The sequence below is a fragment of the Salvia splendens genome, chromosome 11 (assembly GCF_004379255.2).
Source record: "Salvia splendens isolate huo1 chromosome 11, SspV2, whole genome shotgun sequence".
In the NCBI taxonomy this organism is placed as follows: Eukaryota; Viridiplantae; Streptophyta; class Magnoliopsida; order Lamiales; family Lamiaceae; genus Salvia; species Salvia splendens.
Window position 1 is genome coordinate 5921885 of NC_056042.1, and position 18273 is coordinate 5940157.

The 18273-nt window shown below is 37.9% G+C and overlaps 1 protein-coding gene across 11 annotated transcripts; it reads left to right on the plus strand.

Annotated features, from left to right (window-relative positions):
- Positions 1 to 10243: 10243 nt before the first annotated feature.
- Positions 10244 to 17371, plus strand: LOC121754221 (nascent polypeptide-associated complex subunit alpha, muscle-specific form-like). 11 transcript variants are annotated; one of them, XM_042149588.1, is made up of 25 exons: positions 10244 to 11978; positions 12061 to 12135; positions 12214 to 12291; positions 12399 to 12473; positions 12585 to 12659; positions 12767 to 12841; positions 12941 to 13015; positions 13125 to 13199; positions 13307 to 13381; positions 13490 to 13564; positions 13672 to 13746; positions 13855 to 13929; positions 14036 to 14110; positions 14221 to 14295; positions 14403 to 14471; positions 14580 to 14657; positions 14756 to 14830; positions 14933 to 14965; positions 15050 to 15112; positions 15196 to 15316; positions 15407 to 15514; positions 15762 to 15922; positions 16032 to 16358; positions 16464 to 16586; positions 16674 to 17371. In XM_042149588.1, the coding sequence occupies exons 1-25, from the start codon at positions 10494 to 10496 to the stop codon at positions 17061 to 17063; spliced, it is 4011 nt and encodes a 1336-aa protein (XP_042005522.1). In that variant the 5' UTR covers positions 10244 to 10493; the 3' UTR covers positions 17064 to 17371. The 11 variants fall into 11 exon arrangements, with proteins under 11 accessions (XP_042005522.1, XP_042005525.1, XP_042005524.1 ...); XM_042149591.1 differs by lacking the exon at positions 13855 to 13929; XM_042149590.1 differs by lacking the exon at positions 12941 to 13015.
- The last annotated feature ends 902 nt before the right edge of the window (positions 17372 to 18273 follow it).

Below are 18273 nucleotides of genomic sequence, written 5' to 3' on the forward strand. Positions count from 1 at the left end.
CGTCCGAAGACGAGATGTCGAACACGACGTCGCCCTTGACGAGCTCAGACTCCGTGTATTGTTTCCTAACTATGGGAATCTTGTTGAGCTCGCCATCGAGCTCGTCCAACGGTTCAGGCCGAGGATGACGGATAACAGACTTCGGCCCTCTCCAAGGAAAACTAGGAGCCGCGGTCCTATCATAATAGAAGAAGCGGTTTTGCCACTTCGGCCACTTCGTTTTACAAAAGGCCCTAAAGGGCTGTACAGGGATCAAGTAAAACCAAGACCCCTTCCTCTTAAATTGAAAGAATTTAAGGATCGCCTTCAAAGACAAATCCTTTCCTAACCTACGGAGTTCGGCAGCGAAGGCCGACAAGTGCCTCCAAGAGTTCGGAGTCACCTGGCCTAAAGGAAGCTGAAAAAAATCTAGTAAATCTATAAAGGCAGAAGGGAGGGGGAAACGAAGCCCGCATTCTAAGCAGGCCTCGTACACGGTGGCGTAACCCTCCGGCGGGGAGTCAGCCCTATGATCACCGTCAGGTACCACCGCCCTCCCCCCAGGAAAAAAGTATTTTTCGGGTAGGGATACCACAGTATCCTTACTCAAAATACTATGGAAATACTCTACGGTCTTCTCCCCGGACTCTTTCCGGCCAGAAGACCCCTTACCGCTTCTCCTACCGCTACCCGACTCCGAAGAAGAAGAAGAAGACATTTTTCTTACTTTTTGAAGGTGAAGAAAGTCTGAAGAAGCTCTTGAAAGCGGAAGAAAATTTCTCGAGAAAGAGAGTATAGAAGACGCAACAGCAAAGGTGTTCAAATGAGGAAGAAAGAGCATATTTATCAGATTCGGGAAAGATTTCGAGATCGTTGCGCTGTTTCGAATCCCACCTTTTCAGGATTCAACGGCCGGATTTTACTGTCGCATTTAATGCAGGCACGCGCAAGGCACGTCCCCTGACGTCAGCCTCCCCCTTACCATTATCCAGAATGCCGAAGTGACTCACCTCGCCGAAGTGATTCACTTCGCATTTCGGGGGGGTAGTGATGGGGTACGAACTAAACCCTAATGGCAAGCCCAATAACAGTGACGGCCCATCAGCCCAGAGCCCAAGAAAGAGTATCTGTTCGGCACCAAAGAGTTCGGCACGACCAAAGAGTTCGGACTCAGCCTACAGCTCGGTAAAAGCCGACCAGTCAAGCTCTCCTCTCAGATCGGCAAGAGCTGATCGGTAAAGTCCAGCAGTTCGGTCTCAGCATTCGACCGAACTAGGAGTTAGTGGACTCATGAAAGGCCTCCACGACCTCCGCTATACCCACGATCTATTTAGTGGTACGAAGCAGTTATTGAGCAGTTATTGCTCACCCACGATCTTGTTAGTGGGGCTGCAAACCACGATCTTAGTTCAATGTATAAATAGAACTTAGATCAGATAGAAAAGGGTTAAGCTCTCTAGAGATAAAATACCATATAGCAAGTCTGTGTTGTAAGCTGTAATCCCAGATCAAGCAATACAATCTTGCCCTCCCTTCTTCCCGTGGACGTAGATTTACTTCAGTAAATCGAACCACGTAAATTCCTTGTGTCGTAATCTTCATTCTCTACCAGCATTTACTAACATCAGAAATTCGCGGATCCATCAATTGACTATACAAAATTTTACCTCAACACATGAAACCACCTTATTTTGGTAACCGACTTTCCTTTTCTCTTCAAAGTTAGGACACTTTGTAGAATATGCTAAAATTAAAGATACAGCTATTGTTTTTATAGATTAAACCAAAATTAAAGATACATCTATTGTTTTTTGAAAAATGTTTTGGAGACATAATGTCTAAGACATAATGAGGTTAAAGTAGTCATTTTAGATTGTTTTATATTTTTATTTAAATAAATGTTTTGTACATATACCATACTATCCTTGTGCATATAAAAACATTTATTTATATTTAAGAATTTAGGAAAGTTGAGTGTATTTATATGGATGGCTTGATTTAAGCACACAATCTCCAATCTCCAATCTCTCAACCTAAATCGGCTCCATCATTGACTTTAATATTATACTATTTTGTTTAGGAAGTGTACATAAATTTCAAAATTTTAAATACTCCAATGATGCTAAATTTTTGAATTTTTCTTTCTAACTTCAATCACGATTTAAAAAAAATCTAATATAATGAATTTAAACTTTATTTAAATAATACATTATACAATTAAATTTTTTAAATTCTAAACTTATAGGTACTTAATAGATTTAATACTCAATCTTAATTTTATTATTACAAATCATTATTGAATCTGGAATTAATATTTATAAAATTAATAAATCAATTTAATTGCTTGAGTTCATAGAGCATCAAAATGAAGATTTGAAATTTATACATGCTTTATTTTATTAATGGACAAAATGTTAGGGAACAACAATTTAAATTTGTATACTAGAATTAAATTGTTACATGGTGTCAAAATAATGTGTTTTAGCTATAGAAATTTAATAGTCATGTTTCACAATTAAGAAATTTCAATTTTTTTATACTATTTCATTTGAATGATAACAATTAGAAATTAAGTGCATATATACACGTTTATGACTTAGAATTTTAATAATTATTTAAAAATAATAATATAATTTGATTCGAATGACTATTACTATTTAGCTGGACGATAATACTAAGAAATTGAGTATGCATATGTATGTAGTCATTTTTATGACTTCAAATTTTAATAATTACTAATAAAACAATTTGATGCAAATGACTATTATCCTTTCATTAGAGGATAACAAGTAGAAATTAAGTATATAACATATGTATACTATTACTATTTTACAATTTAGAATTTTAAACATTATTTATAAAAAAAAATAATTGATGTGAATGACTATTACTATTTTGTTGAATGATAACACTAACAAATTAAGTATGTATAGTATATACTACATGTAATCATTTTTATGATTTAGAATTGTAATAATTATTTGATACTAATAAAATAATTTGATGAGAATGACTATTACTATTTCGTTGGATGATAATAATTAGAAATTAAGTGCATATATATACACATGTAGTCATTTTTATGACTTAGAATTTTAATATTTATTAAATACTACTAATAAAATAATTTGATGTGAATACTACTACTATTCCGTTTGATGATAACAATTAGAAATGAAGTGCATATATACAAGTAGTCGTTTTTATGACTTATAATTTTAATAATTATTTAAAAATAATACTACAATAATTTGATGCGAATATTATTATTATTTTGTTGGATGATAACACTTAGAAATTAAGTATATCTATACATGTAGCTGTTTTTATGGCTTATAATTTTAATAATTTTTTAATACTACTAATAAAATAATTTGATGTGAATACTATTACTATTTCGTTGGATGATAACAATTAGAAATGAAGTCCATATATACAAGTAGTCGTTTTTATGACTTACTAATTTTAATAATTATTTAAAAATAAAACTACAATAATTTGATGCTAATACTATTACTATTTCGTTGGATGACAATACTTAGAAATTAAGTATATGCATATATGTAGCCGTTTTTATGACTTATAATTTTAATAATTTTTTAATCCTAGTAACAAATAACACTAAGAACTTAAATATATATGCATCTAATCATTTTTATAATTTATAATTTTAAGTATTATTTAATAATAGAATAATTAATTGCGCTATTGACTATTAAATGAGTAAATTCAATCGAAAAGCTAATATTTATATTAGTGTTTGTATATAAAAAATTCTCCATTTTGAGGTAAGCCAATTCAAATACTTTTATATTATGCAATTTTGAAGAAAATTATTAAATAACTTAATTATAATTCCCCAAAGTTATTGAAAGCCAGTATTAAAATAGTTAATTTGCTTTCATTTGACTTTCCTTTCAATAATGAAACGGTTACACTACACAACTATTAATTTAATTTCCTCTTATTTGAACTAAGGGTATACTAGGTCATATATAAATTATTCTTATGTCAAAAAAACATAGGGGTATTATGTCATAGAGACATTATGTCTCTAAATCACTACCCTTGTTTTTTTTGCTAAAATGACGACTTCATTTTATGTGTTATGGTGGTAAATTTCTTAACTCCAACTGCAACAAGATAAATCAACTTTCTATGATAAGATTTTGTATAATGTGACATTTTATCTAAAACTAAGTTTAAGATATTTGATGAAAAAATAAAAGCTGATGCCATTTTTTGCAATACAATGTAAGTTTGAGAGATGAAACACTATTTATCCAAAATAAAAATAAAAATAAATACAATACAGTGACTACTAACAATAAATTGGGACGAGGTACATCAATTCGACAAAATGCGATGTTTATTGAATCAAATCTAGCATGTCTACTCAACCAAGCGCAATGATGTAAAATTAAAATAGAACTGTCGATTAGACCTTGAATCAGAATAGTTTTAGTTATAGAACTAACACTAACACATAAACTGAATAAGAATCTAGATATCGATTTTTTCCTAGAAACCACCTGTTAATCTCCAAATCCGAATCATTGCTTCACAAGGACTTGCAAGCCTAGACGTAGGCACCAGCTAAATGGAAATTTATTTTAAAAAAAATTAGCAATTTTAAGGGAGAGAAGTAAGTTTCTACATAAATAGCTAGTTTACATCAGTTAAGTTATATTTTTCTTTCACAAGATTTTTATCTATAATCCTTTTATCAAAAATCACATACACTCGAATTGTCCAATCTCAAATTTACAATGCCTATCATATCACACTAACTAGGCGTACCTAAATCGTAAAAATAGATGTTTTATAGTTTGGACTTGTTATATATGGCTGATATCATGCTCTATGCACTACGTTGTACGGTACTCCATCTAGTTTGCTATTCATAGTGTACCATATCGCGGTCAAATAATATTAACGTGGAGTCCGCTTAATTGTCAGATCATTAGACCATCCACAACGCGTCCCGTCCCGCCCCGGTCTCGCGTCTCGTCCCGGAGGGACGGGTTCGCCGCTGGACGCGTTGCAGCACCCATCCCGTCCCCATCCCGAGCCCGTCTCGTCCCGTAGCCCGTACCCGCGAGACGCGGGACGCGCTGTCCCTCCACGCGCCTGGGACACGTGGCGCTCGTCCCTTGCGTGCGTGTCGCCCACTCGCTGCCCCGCGAGTGGGCGATGTCACTGATGACGCAATAATTCATTTTTTTTAAATCGAATTTTTAATTTTTTTTATACAAACGGTAATATTACCGTTTGATTTATATTTTTGTTTTTTTATTTTTTTATTTTTTTTACTCTATAAATAATCTTATTTCATACTCATTTCAAACACAAACACACATCTATTCCTCTCAAATCCTCTCTATCACTCCAATTTCCATCTTCAATCACCTAAAATAAATGGATCCTTTTGAGCAAATGCGTCAATTAATGGAACAATCACTCGAAGAAGATGGACGACGGGAGGCGGAGGAAGCCGCGCCACCCCCACGACGCTCCCGGAAGTACATCAATCGGAACCGGGAAGAAGCCGCCGCACGGTTAGTACGCGACTATTTCTGCGATAACTCGATTTGGGGAGATACCTACTTCCGTCGCCGTTTCCGCATGCGGAAACCGCTATTTCTCCACATAGCGAATACTTTGGCGGCCAGGGAAGAGTTCTTCCGAGAAGGGTTCGACGCGGTCGGCCGTCCCAGCCACACGACGCTGCAGAAATGTACTGCAGCCATCCGGCAGCTTGCGACTGGACAAACGGCCGACATATTCGACGAATACCTGCACATCGGAGACACCACTGGGCGCATGTGCTTGCTCAACTTCTGCAGAGGCGTCCAGGCAGCCTTCAGTGACGAATTTCTCCGGAGGCCAACCACGGAGGATTGTCAGTTCCTCCTCAACCTGCACGAACAAGTGCACGGATTCCCCGGGATGCTTGGCAGTGTCGATTGCATGCACTGGCAATGGAAGAATTGCCCGGTGGCTTGGAGGGGGTCCTACACGAGCGGCCACAAAGGCACCCACCCAATCGTTGTACTCGAGGCCGTTGCCGACTACCGGCTTTGGATCTGGCACGCGTACTTCGGGGTTCCTGGCTCCAACAACGACGTAAACGTGCTCCAACAGTCCGACCTCTTTACCGAAGTTTTGGATGGTAAAGCGCCGGCCATCAACTTCGTCGCCAACAACCGGCGGTATAAAATGGGGTACTATCTCGCCGACGGCATCTACCCGAAGTGGCCGACCTTCGTGAAGACGTGCGCCAGGCCTGCGAACCCAAAGCAGGCTCTTTTTGCGCAGAAGCAGGAGGCTGCGCGCAAGGATGTGGAGAGGGCGTTCGGGGTTCTCCAAGCGCGCTTCAACATCATCAAAGCCCCGGCTCGTTCGTGGTTCATGGAGAGCATGGTCGACATCATGTATACGTGCATAATCTTGCACAACATGATTGTCCGAGACGAAGGACCCGATGCGGGAAATTGGTTCGACCCCGAATCCCCCGGAAGCTCAACCGCAAGTAGTCCGCCGTGAAGTGGAGCGCATCCGTCTATACAAGAACGGTTGGCTATTCGGGTAAGGACACGCGACTCTAGCGCCCACACCCAACTCCAAGAGGATCTAATTGAGCACATTTGGGAAAACTTTGGCGGAGCAGATTAAATTATGTCATTTTTTTTTTGGGAATTTTAATTATGTCTTCGTTTTTTTTAATTTTAAGTTGTAATGTTGTTTTAATTTTAATAAAGTGTGTTTGTTTAAATTGAATTGGGTTGAAAAAAAATTATAAATGAAATTGAATGAATAGTAATTAAGGGACGGTATAGAGACGGTTAAGGGACGGAGCGTTGCAGGTTCCGTCCCTTAGTTAAGGGATGGATGAAAAAATGACAGTGGGGCCCTCAAATAGTGCTCAAATAGTAGTTAAGGGACGGTTTAAGAGACGGTATAGAGACAGCGTAGTGGATGGCCTTATATCGAAACTTTCGATTAAAGACTCAAAACATTATATATTTTGTTTTTTATGTATATACTGATTAGGTAAATCTCCCTTTATTAATTTGTACGTGTTTCTTTTTTTTTTATTAGCAAGTGAACATAAATTTTAAAAGTTATGGAGTCATGGTGGACTCGAACTCGTAACTTTTGATTCGGACAACAACCATTCTACTACTCCTATTTAACCAACACACGCTTGTATGTTTCTTCTTATGCCACCACTTCTTGTAAATTTATATTAGTGGTTCGACCCGAAACGACAAATTAGAGTGGCTAGCATATGTGACGGCCCAGGGCTCACTATCTATGGGGCCCCAAAAGGTCAAACAAATAATGATGTATGCTTTGATTGGTTTTTGTGTTGTGTGCTCGCACTACAAAGTGAATTATACAAAGATCTATTGAGAATCTGTTTGTATATTTATACTATAAAATATGGTTAACACTGAAAAATAATAATGTGATTACACAATTCTAGAAGCAGGTTATCCTATTTCTTGTGCATTAAAATTCAACTACATTAGAGATGGATAATCATCTGGCTTTTAGTGATTTTATAATCACATCACTATCAATTTTCAGTGATAACTATATCTTATGTAATGTAAAAAAGTGAAATATAGTTGAGTTTTGTCGTCGATAGAAAAATTCAACTACTATTTAACTTCGCAATATTATATACTAAGTTTAAAGTTCGAGGGAAACACAAATTTTAGAAAATTTCTTGATATTAGGCACCAATATCCCTAATAATAGTACAATCACAAACTTTTAGACAATAATTTAATTACATTTAATATACTTATTCACAATTTTTAGACAATAATTTTGATATTTTTTTAATTGTCCCATAGCAAAAATTTCATCATGCTACATTTCTAAATTTATCAACGTAACGCATACCTATGTAAATATTAAAAACATAATTGACTAAATGTATTAAATGACATTGCTTAATAGCCAAATATTTAGTTCGTATCATATTTTTCGTTTGCCAAAAGCATACATAATTTTTCCAAAATCATAGACTATGAGATCATTGAGAAAAATGACAAAGTTATAATATAATTGATCATTTTTTTTAAAATTGTGGAATAAACCAAAATTTGACAAAATTTGTAGCCAACTCATATATTATATAGGTTGGTTGATACTTGATACTTGGTATATATTTTTATGTAAATTACAGAAAATTGAATTTTAATTATTTAGATATTTTTATGTAATTTTAAAATTTGTTGGTTCAAATTGAATTTCAGATTCGGTTTGTCGGACGATTCAAGTTGGATTCAATTTTTAGAAAAAATAATTCGATTTTTGATTCTATGTGAATTAGGCCAAAATTCAAAGCAAAATCCAAATGTTTATCTAACAAATATATCTTGAGTATGTTTTGCTTTGGCTAGATGGTTAATATAAGTATAAACACTATGCGACCTAAAATCTTAAATTGATATTGACGCCTAATATCATACTATAATTTTTCAAAAATTTATATTTTTTTACAAACTTTAAGCTTAACATATAGTATCACGAACTTAAATAGTTATTGATTTTTTTCCTACAAGAGACAAAATTCAACTACATTAAAACGAGATGAATAACCATATCTGACTCCTAATTTTAAGACTTTATAATCACATAACTATCATTTTTCAGTGATAACTAAATCTTACTGGGTAATGTTAATAACAAATGAATTGTAACCGGATTTTGCAGGCGGGAGAAATTCAACACTATTCAATTTTGTAACATTATATATCAAATTTAAAATTTATTTTTTTTAATAAAAAAATCGTAATATTAGTCGCAAATATCCTAATTTTATATAGCCGGCCATTATTTTCTACCGTTTATATGCGCTTATAATTTCTTTCTTCACCCTTTTCATCTTACCAGCCACCCAAAACCTAAAATTTATTCGCAAATGTTTTTAACAGTTACATGGGCATTTAAAAGAGGCCCATGTGATACATAGAATTGATGGGTCAAATGTTGAAGGTCCATTATTTTTTGTGGCAGTCAAACTACTAAAATGCAACCACGAGCCTAGTAGCGCCATCCGCATCCCGAAACCCGCTCTGGCTCATGCCCTGGCTCGCAACCCGTGTCGTTATGATTTTGGAGACGTGCGTTATTATTTGTATTCAGTCTCATTTTCAACCACTTATTTTGTCGTCTTTCATTCTAAATGCTTCAATTTCTCGATTCGCACTTAACTTGAACGTTGTATTGATTTCTATTTGATTGCCTTTTTTTGTGTGTTTTTCGATCATTTTATTCGCTTTAATTTTACCCTTTCTTATTTGACGTCAGTGTGTAATCCTAATAGAGAACGTTATAAATTTTTCCACACTCATCATACTTTGTTGCTTGTCTTTTTGTCATTTATAAAATACCACTCTCTCCGTCTCATCTAATTTGAGTCGTATTACTTTTTGGGATGTCCCAACTAAGTTGAGTCATTTTCCTTTTTGACAAAAAACAAAACATCTAATCAATCTTACTTTATTCCACCACTTACTTTACTTTCTCTTTATCTTTTATACTTTATTCTTCTCTCTTACTTTTTAACACAATTTCTTAATCCTCGTGCACAAAAGTTTTAATTCAACTTAGTTGGAACGGAGGGATTACTAATAATTTGTGAATAAGCTGTAGCCATATCATTAGTTTGTTGATGTCTTAGACTATTTGAAGACATATTAGCGATGGCCGAAAAATTTATTTTGGACTATTATGTAGTAGTCCAAATTTGGGAATTGATCTCAAATCAATGATGCGATGTATACACGAAATGTTTTTTAAATGTACAACTTTGGGAATTAGATTTCAAAATTTAGTTATGTTAAAATAGTCTCATGATTTGATCTTTATGATGTTCATCCGCCCCTAAAATATTGTTCACTTTACTTTATTTCCCATTTTTGGTAATTGGATCTACTAACTAATTATACTCACATTTTATTATAAAATTAATATATAAATATAGGACATACATTCCACTAAATTTTTTTTCTCTCACTTTTCTTCATATTTCTTAAAATCTGTGTTGAGTCAAACATGAACTATATTAGCGGACAGAAGAAATAATATTATTATAACATAAAACCAATCTTAACAAATTAAAAAATAATTAAAATACCAATCTCAACAAATTCAAAAATAATTAAAATACAGTACTCATTTAACATTTTAACTTATTCAATTGTTAAAATAGTGTAAAATTACAGTAGTCATCGACGGTCCATGTCTCTCCCTCTCACTCTATAGAATCCGCCCAAGTCCAACTCTGACTCTGACAGATTAATAACTGAATTCGAAATCCCAAATTTTCCCTCGCATTTCAAATTCTCAACAGAATTTGTAACTTCCTCCTTTCTCTAAATTCAACTGCAGTTATCTCTCTCACACCTCCTTCCTTCTCCACAAATTCATTTCGAAATTCGCTTACACACTTCTGCAAAAAATATCTCCCAATTCTCGACTTCTTGGATTCCGAAATGACGGATGAAAAGAAACCCGCTGAACCGCCTGCTCCGATCGATCCAAAACCGCCTGCTCCGGTCGATTCAACTCCGCCAGCTCCGGTTGATCCAACACCGCCTGATCCGATAGATCCAACCCCTCCTGCTCCGGTCGATCAAACGCCTCCTGCTCCGGTTTATATAACCCCTCCTGCTCCGGTCGATCAAACCCCTCCTGTTCCAGTCGATTCAACACCACCTGCTCCGGTCGATTCAACCCCGCCTGCTCCGATTGATCCAACCCCGCCTTCGCCGGTCGATCAAACGCCCCCTGCTCCGGTTGATATAACCCCTCCTGCTCCGGTCGATCAAACCCCTCCTGCTCCGGTCGATTCAACACCACCTGCTCCGGTCGATTCAACACCACCTGCTCCGGTCGATTCAACCCCTCCTGCTCCGGTCGATTCAACCCCGCCTGCTCCGATTGATCCAACCCCGCCTTCGCCGGTCGATCAAACGCCCCCTGCTCCGGTTGATATAACCCCCCCTGCTCCGGTCGATCAAACCCCTCCTGCTCCGGTCGATTCAACAGCACCTGCTCCGGTCGATTCAACAGCACCTGCTCCGGTCGATTCAACAGCACCTGCTCCGGTCGATTCAACACCACCTGCTCCGGTCGATTCAACCCCTCCTGCTCCGGTCGATTCATCCCCTCCTGCTCCGGTCGATTCAACCCCGCCTGCTCCGATTGATCCAACCCCACCTTCGCCGGTCGATCAAACGCCCCCTGCTCCGGTTGATATAACCCCTCCTGCTCCGGTCGATTCAACACCACCTGCTCCGGTCGATTCAACCCCTCCTGCTCCGGTCGATCAAACCCCTCCTGCTCCGGTTGATATAACCCCTCCTGCTCCGGTCGATCAAATCCTTCCTGTTCCGGTCGATTCAACACTGCCTGCTCCGGTCGATTCAACACCTCCTACTCCGGTCGATTCAACGCCTACTGCTCCGGTCGATCAAACGCCTCCTGCTCCGGTCGATTCAACGCCTCCTGCTCCGGTCGATCAAACGCCTCCTGCTCCGGTTGATATAACCTCTCCTGCTTCGGTCGATCAAACCCCTCCTGCTCCGATTGATCCAACCCCACCTTCTCCGGTAGATCAAACGCCTACTGCTCCGGTCGATCAAACCCCTCCTGCTCCCATTGATCCAACCCTGCCTTCTCCGGTCGATCAAACGCCTCCTGCTCCGGTCGATCAAACCCTGCCTTCTCCGGTCGATCAAACCCCTCCTGCTCCGGTCGATAAAACCCCGCCTGCTTCGGTCGATAAAATCCCGCCTCCCGAGGAGAAAGTGACTGCACAGGAATTTCGCGACGCGCTCTACAACTTACCGTGGAGTTCGATTTTCGCTCCCTATCCTCATATTGAATATCAAGGAGGAACGAATTTCACAGTGGGTTGTGAGTTTTCGTCCACTGATAGCAGTAGTAGTGAAGATGATGAGAGTGCTCATCTCCCAGTAAGCCGCTTAATCTTGTTTTCTTGATTTCTGATTTTGCATATATCTGTTTAATCGTGTCTTTCCTTCTATTTGGAAGCAGTTATGTGAGACCGGGCCTTCAACTCCGGTTCTTTCACCTCCGGAAGGGGCTGTAGAAGAAAGTCTTGTTTACGCAGTAAGCCTCTTAATCTTGTTTTCTTGATTTTCCAATTTTGTACATATCTTTTAATTGCGTCTTTCCTTTTTTTGGAAGCGGTTATGTGAGACCGGGCTTTTATCTCCGGTTGTTTCACCTCGGGAAGGGGCCGTAGCAAAAAATATACCCGATCATGTAATAGTCCCTTTTCTTGACTATTCATACTTGATTTGGTGTTTCTTGTTTTCTTGACTTCTGTTTTTACATATATCTGTTGTGTCTTTCCTTTTATTTGGAAGCAGATATCTGAGACCGGTTCTTCATCTCCGATTCTTTCACCTCCGGAAGGGGCCTTAGAAGAAAATCTACCTGATCATGTAATTAGCCCTTTTCTTGACTACTCATACTTGATTTGGAGTTTCTTGTTTTCTTGACTTCTGATTTATATATGTCTATTTAATTGTGTCTTTCCTATTATTTGGAAGCAGAAATGTGAGGCCGCGCCTTCATCTCGGGTTCTTTCACCTCCGGAAGGGGCCGTAGCAGAAAATATATCCGATCATGTAATAGTCCTTTTACTTGACTACTCTTACTTGATTTGGTGTTTCTTGTTTTTTTGACATCTGATTTTACATATATCGGTTGTGTCTTTCCGATTATTTGGAAGCAGAAATGTGAGGCCGTGCCTTCATCTCCGGTTCTTTCACCTCCAGAAGGGGCCGTAGCAGAAAAGCTATCCGATCATGTAACAGTCCCTTTTCTTGACTACTCTTACTTGATTTGGTGTTTCTTGACTTCTCATTTTACATATATCTGTTGTGTCTTTCCTATTATTTGGAAGCAGAAATGTGAGGCTGCGCCTTCATCTCCGGTTCTTTCACCTCCGGAAGGGGCCGTAGCAGAAAAGCTATCCGATCATGTAACAGTCCCTTTTCTTGACTACTCTTACTTGATTTGGTGTTTCTTAGTTTTCTTGACTTCTGATTTTTACATATATCTGTTGTGTCTTTCTTTTTATTTGGAAGTAGATATCGGAGACCGGGTCTTCACCTTCGATTTGTTCACCTCTGGAAGTGGCCGTGGCAGAAAATCTATCCGATCATGTACCAGTCCTTTTACTTGACTACTCTTACTTGATTTGGTGTTTCTTGTTTTCTTGACTTCTGATTTTACATATATCTGCGGTGTCTTTCCTATTATTTGGAAGCAGGAATGTGAGGCCGCGCCTTCATCTCTGGTTCTTTCACCTCCGGAAGGGGCCGTAGCAGAAAAGCTGTCCGATCATGTAACAGTCCCTTTTCTTGACTACTCTTACTTGATTTGGTGTTTCTTAGTTTTTTTGACTTCTGATTTTACATATATCTGTTGTGTCTTTCCTTTTATTTCGAAGCAGATATCGGAGACCGGGTCTTCACCTTCGATTTGTTCACCTCTGGAAGTGGCCGTGGCAGAAAATCTATCCGATCATGTACCCGTCCTTTTACTTGACTACTCTTACTTGATTTGGTGTTTCTTGTTTTCTTGACTTCTGATTTTACATATATCTGCTGTGTCTTTCCTATTATTTGGAAGCAGGAATGTGAGGCCGCGCCTTCATCTCTGGTTCTTTCACCTCCGGAAGGGGCCGTAGCAGAAAAGCTGTCCGATCATGTAACAGTCCCTTTTCTTGACTACTCTTACTTGATTTGGTGTTTCTTAGTTTTTTTGACTTCTGATTTTACATATATCTGTTGTGTCTTTCCTTTTATTTCGAAGCAGATATCGGAGACCGGGTCTTCATATCCTGTTCTTTCACCTCCGGAAGGGGCCGTAGCAGAAAATCTATCCGATCATGTACTCGTCCTTTTTCTTGACTACTATACTTGATTTGGTGTTTCTTGTTGTCTTGACTTCTGATTTTACATATATCTGTTGTGTCTTTCATTTTATTTGGAAGCAGATATCTGAGACCGGGTCTTCATCTCCGATTGTTTCACCTCCGGAAGGGGCCATAGCAGAAAATCTACCTGATCATGTAATAGTCCCTTTTCTTGACTACTCTTACTTGATTTGGTGTTCCTTGTTTTCTTGATTTCTGATTTTACATGTCTGTTTAATTGTGTGTTTCCTTTTATTTGGAAGCAGAAATGTGAGACTGCGCCTTCATCTCCAGTTCTTTCACCTCCAGAAGGGGCCATAGCAGAAAATCTATCCGATCATGTAATAGTCCTTTTACTTGATTACTCTTACTCGATTTGGTGTTTCTTGTTTTCTTGACTTCTGATTTTACATATATCTGTTGTGTCTTTCCTTTTATTTGGAAGCAGTTATCTGCGGTTGGGGCTTCATCTCCGGTTCTTTCACCTTCGCTATTGGACGTAGCAGATAATCTACATGTAATAGTCCCCTATCTTGACTACTCTACTTGATTTGGTGTTTCTTGTTTTCTTGACTTCTGATTTTATATATATCTGTTTATTTGTGGCTTTCCTTTTATTTGGAAGCCGTTATGGGAGTGCGTGCCTCCACCTCCAGTTCTTTCACCTCTGGAAGGGAAGGTAGCAGAAAATCCACTTGATCATGTAATAATCTCTTTTCTTGACTACTCATACCTGATTTGGTGTTTCCTTTTTGGGGGGTTTCCAAAATAATTATGTGTGAAATTGATTTGCCTGTCCAGGAAGCTATTGAAGCTGCATTCAGAGGTCATCCTCGCCTGCTTATGAAGCAGAAAATCGCTGGTTTCGATGAAACAGTAACCTACTAATCCTAATTCTTGATTAGTGTTACCCTTAATATAGGGTTTATTTGGTTTTATGAGATTAATGGTGATGCATCACATTACATTGCCTTCCAGGGTGATTCGGATTTTGATCCAGACGATACAGTAGTAAGCAAATTAACCTTGTTTCTTGAGTAATATTAACCCCAATATTGGTGTTTATATAAGAAAAATAAACTGATTTCCTGCCAGAATGATTGGGAAGATGATGATAGATTGGATCGACCTGTGTTCTCTCCGCGTTACATGAATACAGTAAGCCATTTTGTGATGTAATATTAACCCAATATGGTGTTTGTCGGTTATTAGTTGTAAATAATTATGTGTATTATTGACAGGGAGCTGGACTGGTGAATTTAAAGAATACATGCTTCATGAATTCGGTTTTGCAATGCTTGGTGCATACTGTACTATTTTTTGAGGGCATTATTTACCAAAGAAACTCATTGCTGTGCGTTTGTAAGTATATTCGATGCTACTTTAGTGTAATTTCCTTGGTGGATGAGTTATTGGCGATCAACTTTTAATGTTTTTGAACATCAACTGCAGGTCCCAATAAAACGTTCTGTCTGAAGTGCAGCCTCGAAGAGCTATTTCGATCACTTACTTCGGGAATGACATATTATAGGCCAGAGACACTAGCTCAGAATTTAAGCCGTATCACTTTTTTAACGCATACTTAGATATGCAGAGTTTCAATAAATGAAACTCAAGCTCAATCTTGAGCTCGAATATCATTTGCTTTCAAGATTTGTTTTTTTGAACTGTGAATAAAATTGGCTATCATTTGTTCAAGTTTGTGGCTTTTGAATTGTGTGTAGCAGAGATTTACAGATTAATGTGCACGTTTATTCATGCAATTCTGTTAATTGTTTTCTCAATGATTCTTTGACTCACCTGCTAGACATTTCACCTACCTTCAAAGTGGGTCAACAGGAGGATGCTCATGAATACCTTTTGAAGTTATGGAATAAACTAATGGAGTGTGACAAGTATCTTGACGATAAGGATAATGAACATAAAATCTTTGTCGCACGACTGTTTCGTGGCCGTCTTGTCAACAAGGTGATATCAGTATTCTTCACCTTTTTTGTTTGTGACATGCACAGTTTTCCTCAATGGCGCGGAACACATTTCCATGAAGCTGAAATTTACATTGCTCTGTTACCTGCAGGTCATGTGTTCATGTGGTAAGATTTCTAGTAAGACAGAGGATGCATGGGATCTGCAATTACCTATTGAGAATTCGGACACTCTCATCGGTGCTCTGCAAACTTATATACTAACAGTAGTGCCTGACTTTCGCTGTGAAAATTGTGGGAATGAAGGTATAGTACAGAAAATTGATCTGGATCAGCTTCCACCTGTTGTCACGTTTCACCTGAAGAGGTTTGACAGATTGAACAACAAAATCAAAAAGCATGTGTCGTTTCCACCTAAGTTGGACTTGAAACCTTTCACTCGTACTAAAGTGACTTTTTCCTTCCCTAGTATACTGAAAGTGAGTTTTCTTTTAGTTTATTTATCCCAACAAACAAAGGCATGGTCTTTTTATTGTTCTGGTGTTTATTCTTAAGTTTCAATGTCTTTTTTGCTGGTTTTGCAGTTTCCTTATGACTACGAGCTCTATGCTATTTTAGTGCATGAAGGGGAGACACCGACCGCAGGTCATTACTACAGCTTTATTCGCTTAAACTCCAATGAGTGGTACAGATATGAGGATTCACAAGTAATGCACTGAAACCTCTTTATCATACTTGTGTTATTTTGATTTGTAAATTTATCTATTTAATAGCTGAGTATTCTACTTGTGTAGGTTACAGCTGTAGATGAAGAAGAAGTTTTCAAGCAGATGGCTTATATTCTTTTCTATGCTCCGGGCGGCGAGACTAACTTTACAGATGCCGTTCTAGCTCTGCAATCATCGGAAGGATTTACTCCTTTTGAGCATGCACAGGGTGATGAAGTAGGCAGATCAAAGAAAGCTGGTAAAGGTGCAACAAAAAAAGCTGCTGATAGAGATGAAAGTTTGATTGCTAAGAAAAAAGCTGCTGATAGAGATGAAAGTTTGATTGCTAAGAAAAAAGCTGCTGATGAAGGTGTAAGTGTGGTTGCTGTGAAAAAAGGTGCTGATAAAAATAAAAGTTCGACTTCTGAGGGAAAATGGGAGGTTCAGAAACGAAGGCAACGAAGGATAAAACTATGATTGGCTAGGAAATGGAGGGTAAAGACAGTGATCCTCTGTCAAGTACAGATTTTGGAAATGCAACACAGGCTATTGTTTGAATATTAACTCTTGATTCAGTACCCAATATATACTTTAGGCAATTCATTGCACAATTTGTGAGGAAAATAATTGCAGTATATACTCTATTGTTGTTTTCTTTTGCAAGTACATGTGCAAAAATAGGATGTTTAGGTCAATGTAGTTGGTTCTGAATTTGCAGTTAGATACGTTACAGTGTTCCAGAAAATAAGTGAACTTTGATTGGAAATGAAAGTTGAAACACATAATATGGCCTTTGATTTATTGTTGAACTGGAACAGCAGCATAGATGTGCTTGTCATTTTGGGGTGGAAGATGATGACAACGACGACTCTACTTGACTATCATCGCATTTAACTTTCTTGATTAGTTGAGCTTTGCCATTGTGGTTCACGACCAGCATGTTGCATCGGATCTTCTTTGCGTAGTATTCTATGTGCTTCTTATCGTGGTACCTGTCAAATACCACTAGTGTGGCATGTAAAGTGCTGATCTGTTCGATGACCCGCAGTTGCAGCGGATGCCCCATTTCAGTTCTAATCTCTGGAACCACCTGCAAACACACTCTTAATAATACTAACCATCAAAATATATAGTAGTGAACAGTTAATGTACCCCATATTTTCGACATAGATGGATAAGTCGTTCGAGTTTCTGATACTTGAAATCAAAATTGAGCTCATTTCTCTGTAATAATGGCATAAGATCCTCCAAGTCCATGCCCCATTTGTCAGACCAGGTCTTGGTAGACACTGCATGCAGAGGGATATTAGTGTAAAGATATAGTAATATAGTAGTAGTAGATATTGATGATTTAAGACTTACAAGGAATATTGAGGTATGGTGATATGCCAAGAATGCTTATCTTGGAAGAAGTATCAAAGGAGAAGTTGTGTAGCACCCATTCAAGAATCTCCATTGAGAAGTCTTTGAGGGCGTCCATCACAATAAGCACTCTTTTGGGAGACTCATCAAACACCACATTTTCTGCGTAATGTGTTCTGCTCATAGGAAAGCAGATAGGCATGATGTTTAGAGAGAGGTGAGTGAGGAAGAGGTTTGAAGCATGATTATGAAGATGCTATATAATGAAAGAAAATGGTTTTTGGATTTGTGGGAAATGGGTAAATTAAATGCATGGTGCGTATCG

What these genes read in the sequence shown, in the direction of transcription:
- LOC121754221 (XM_042149588.1), top strand. Translation starts at nt 10,494, where the DNA reads ATGACGGATGAAAAGAAACCCGCTGAACCGCCTGCTCCGATCGATCCA. An exon ending in AAGAAAGTCTTGTTTACGCA is followed by an intron (nt 12,136 to 12,213) that starts GTAAGCCTCTTA and finishes TTTTTTTGGAAG; the next exon opens with CGGTTATGTGAGACCGGGCT. An exon ending in ACTAGCTCAGAATTTAAGCC is followed by an intron (nt 15,515 to 15,761) that starts GTATCACTTTTT and finishes CTCACCTGCTAG; the next exon opens with ACATTTCACCTACCTTCAAA.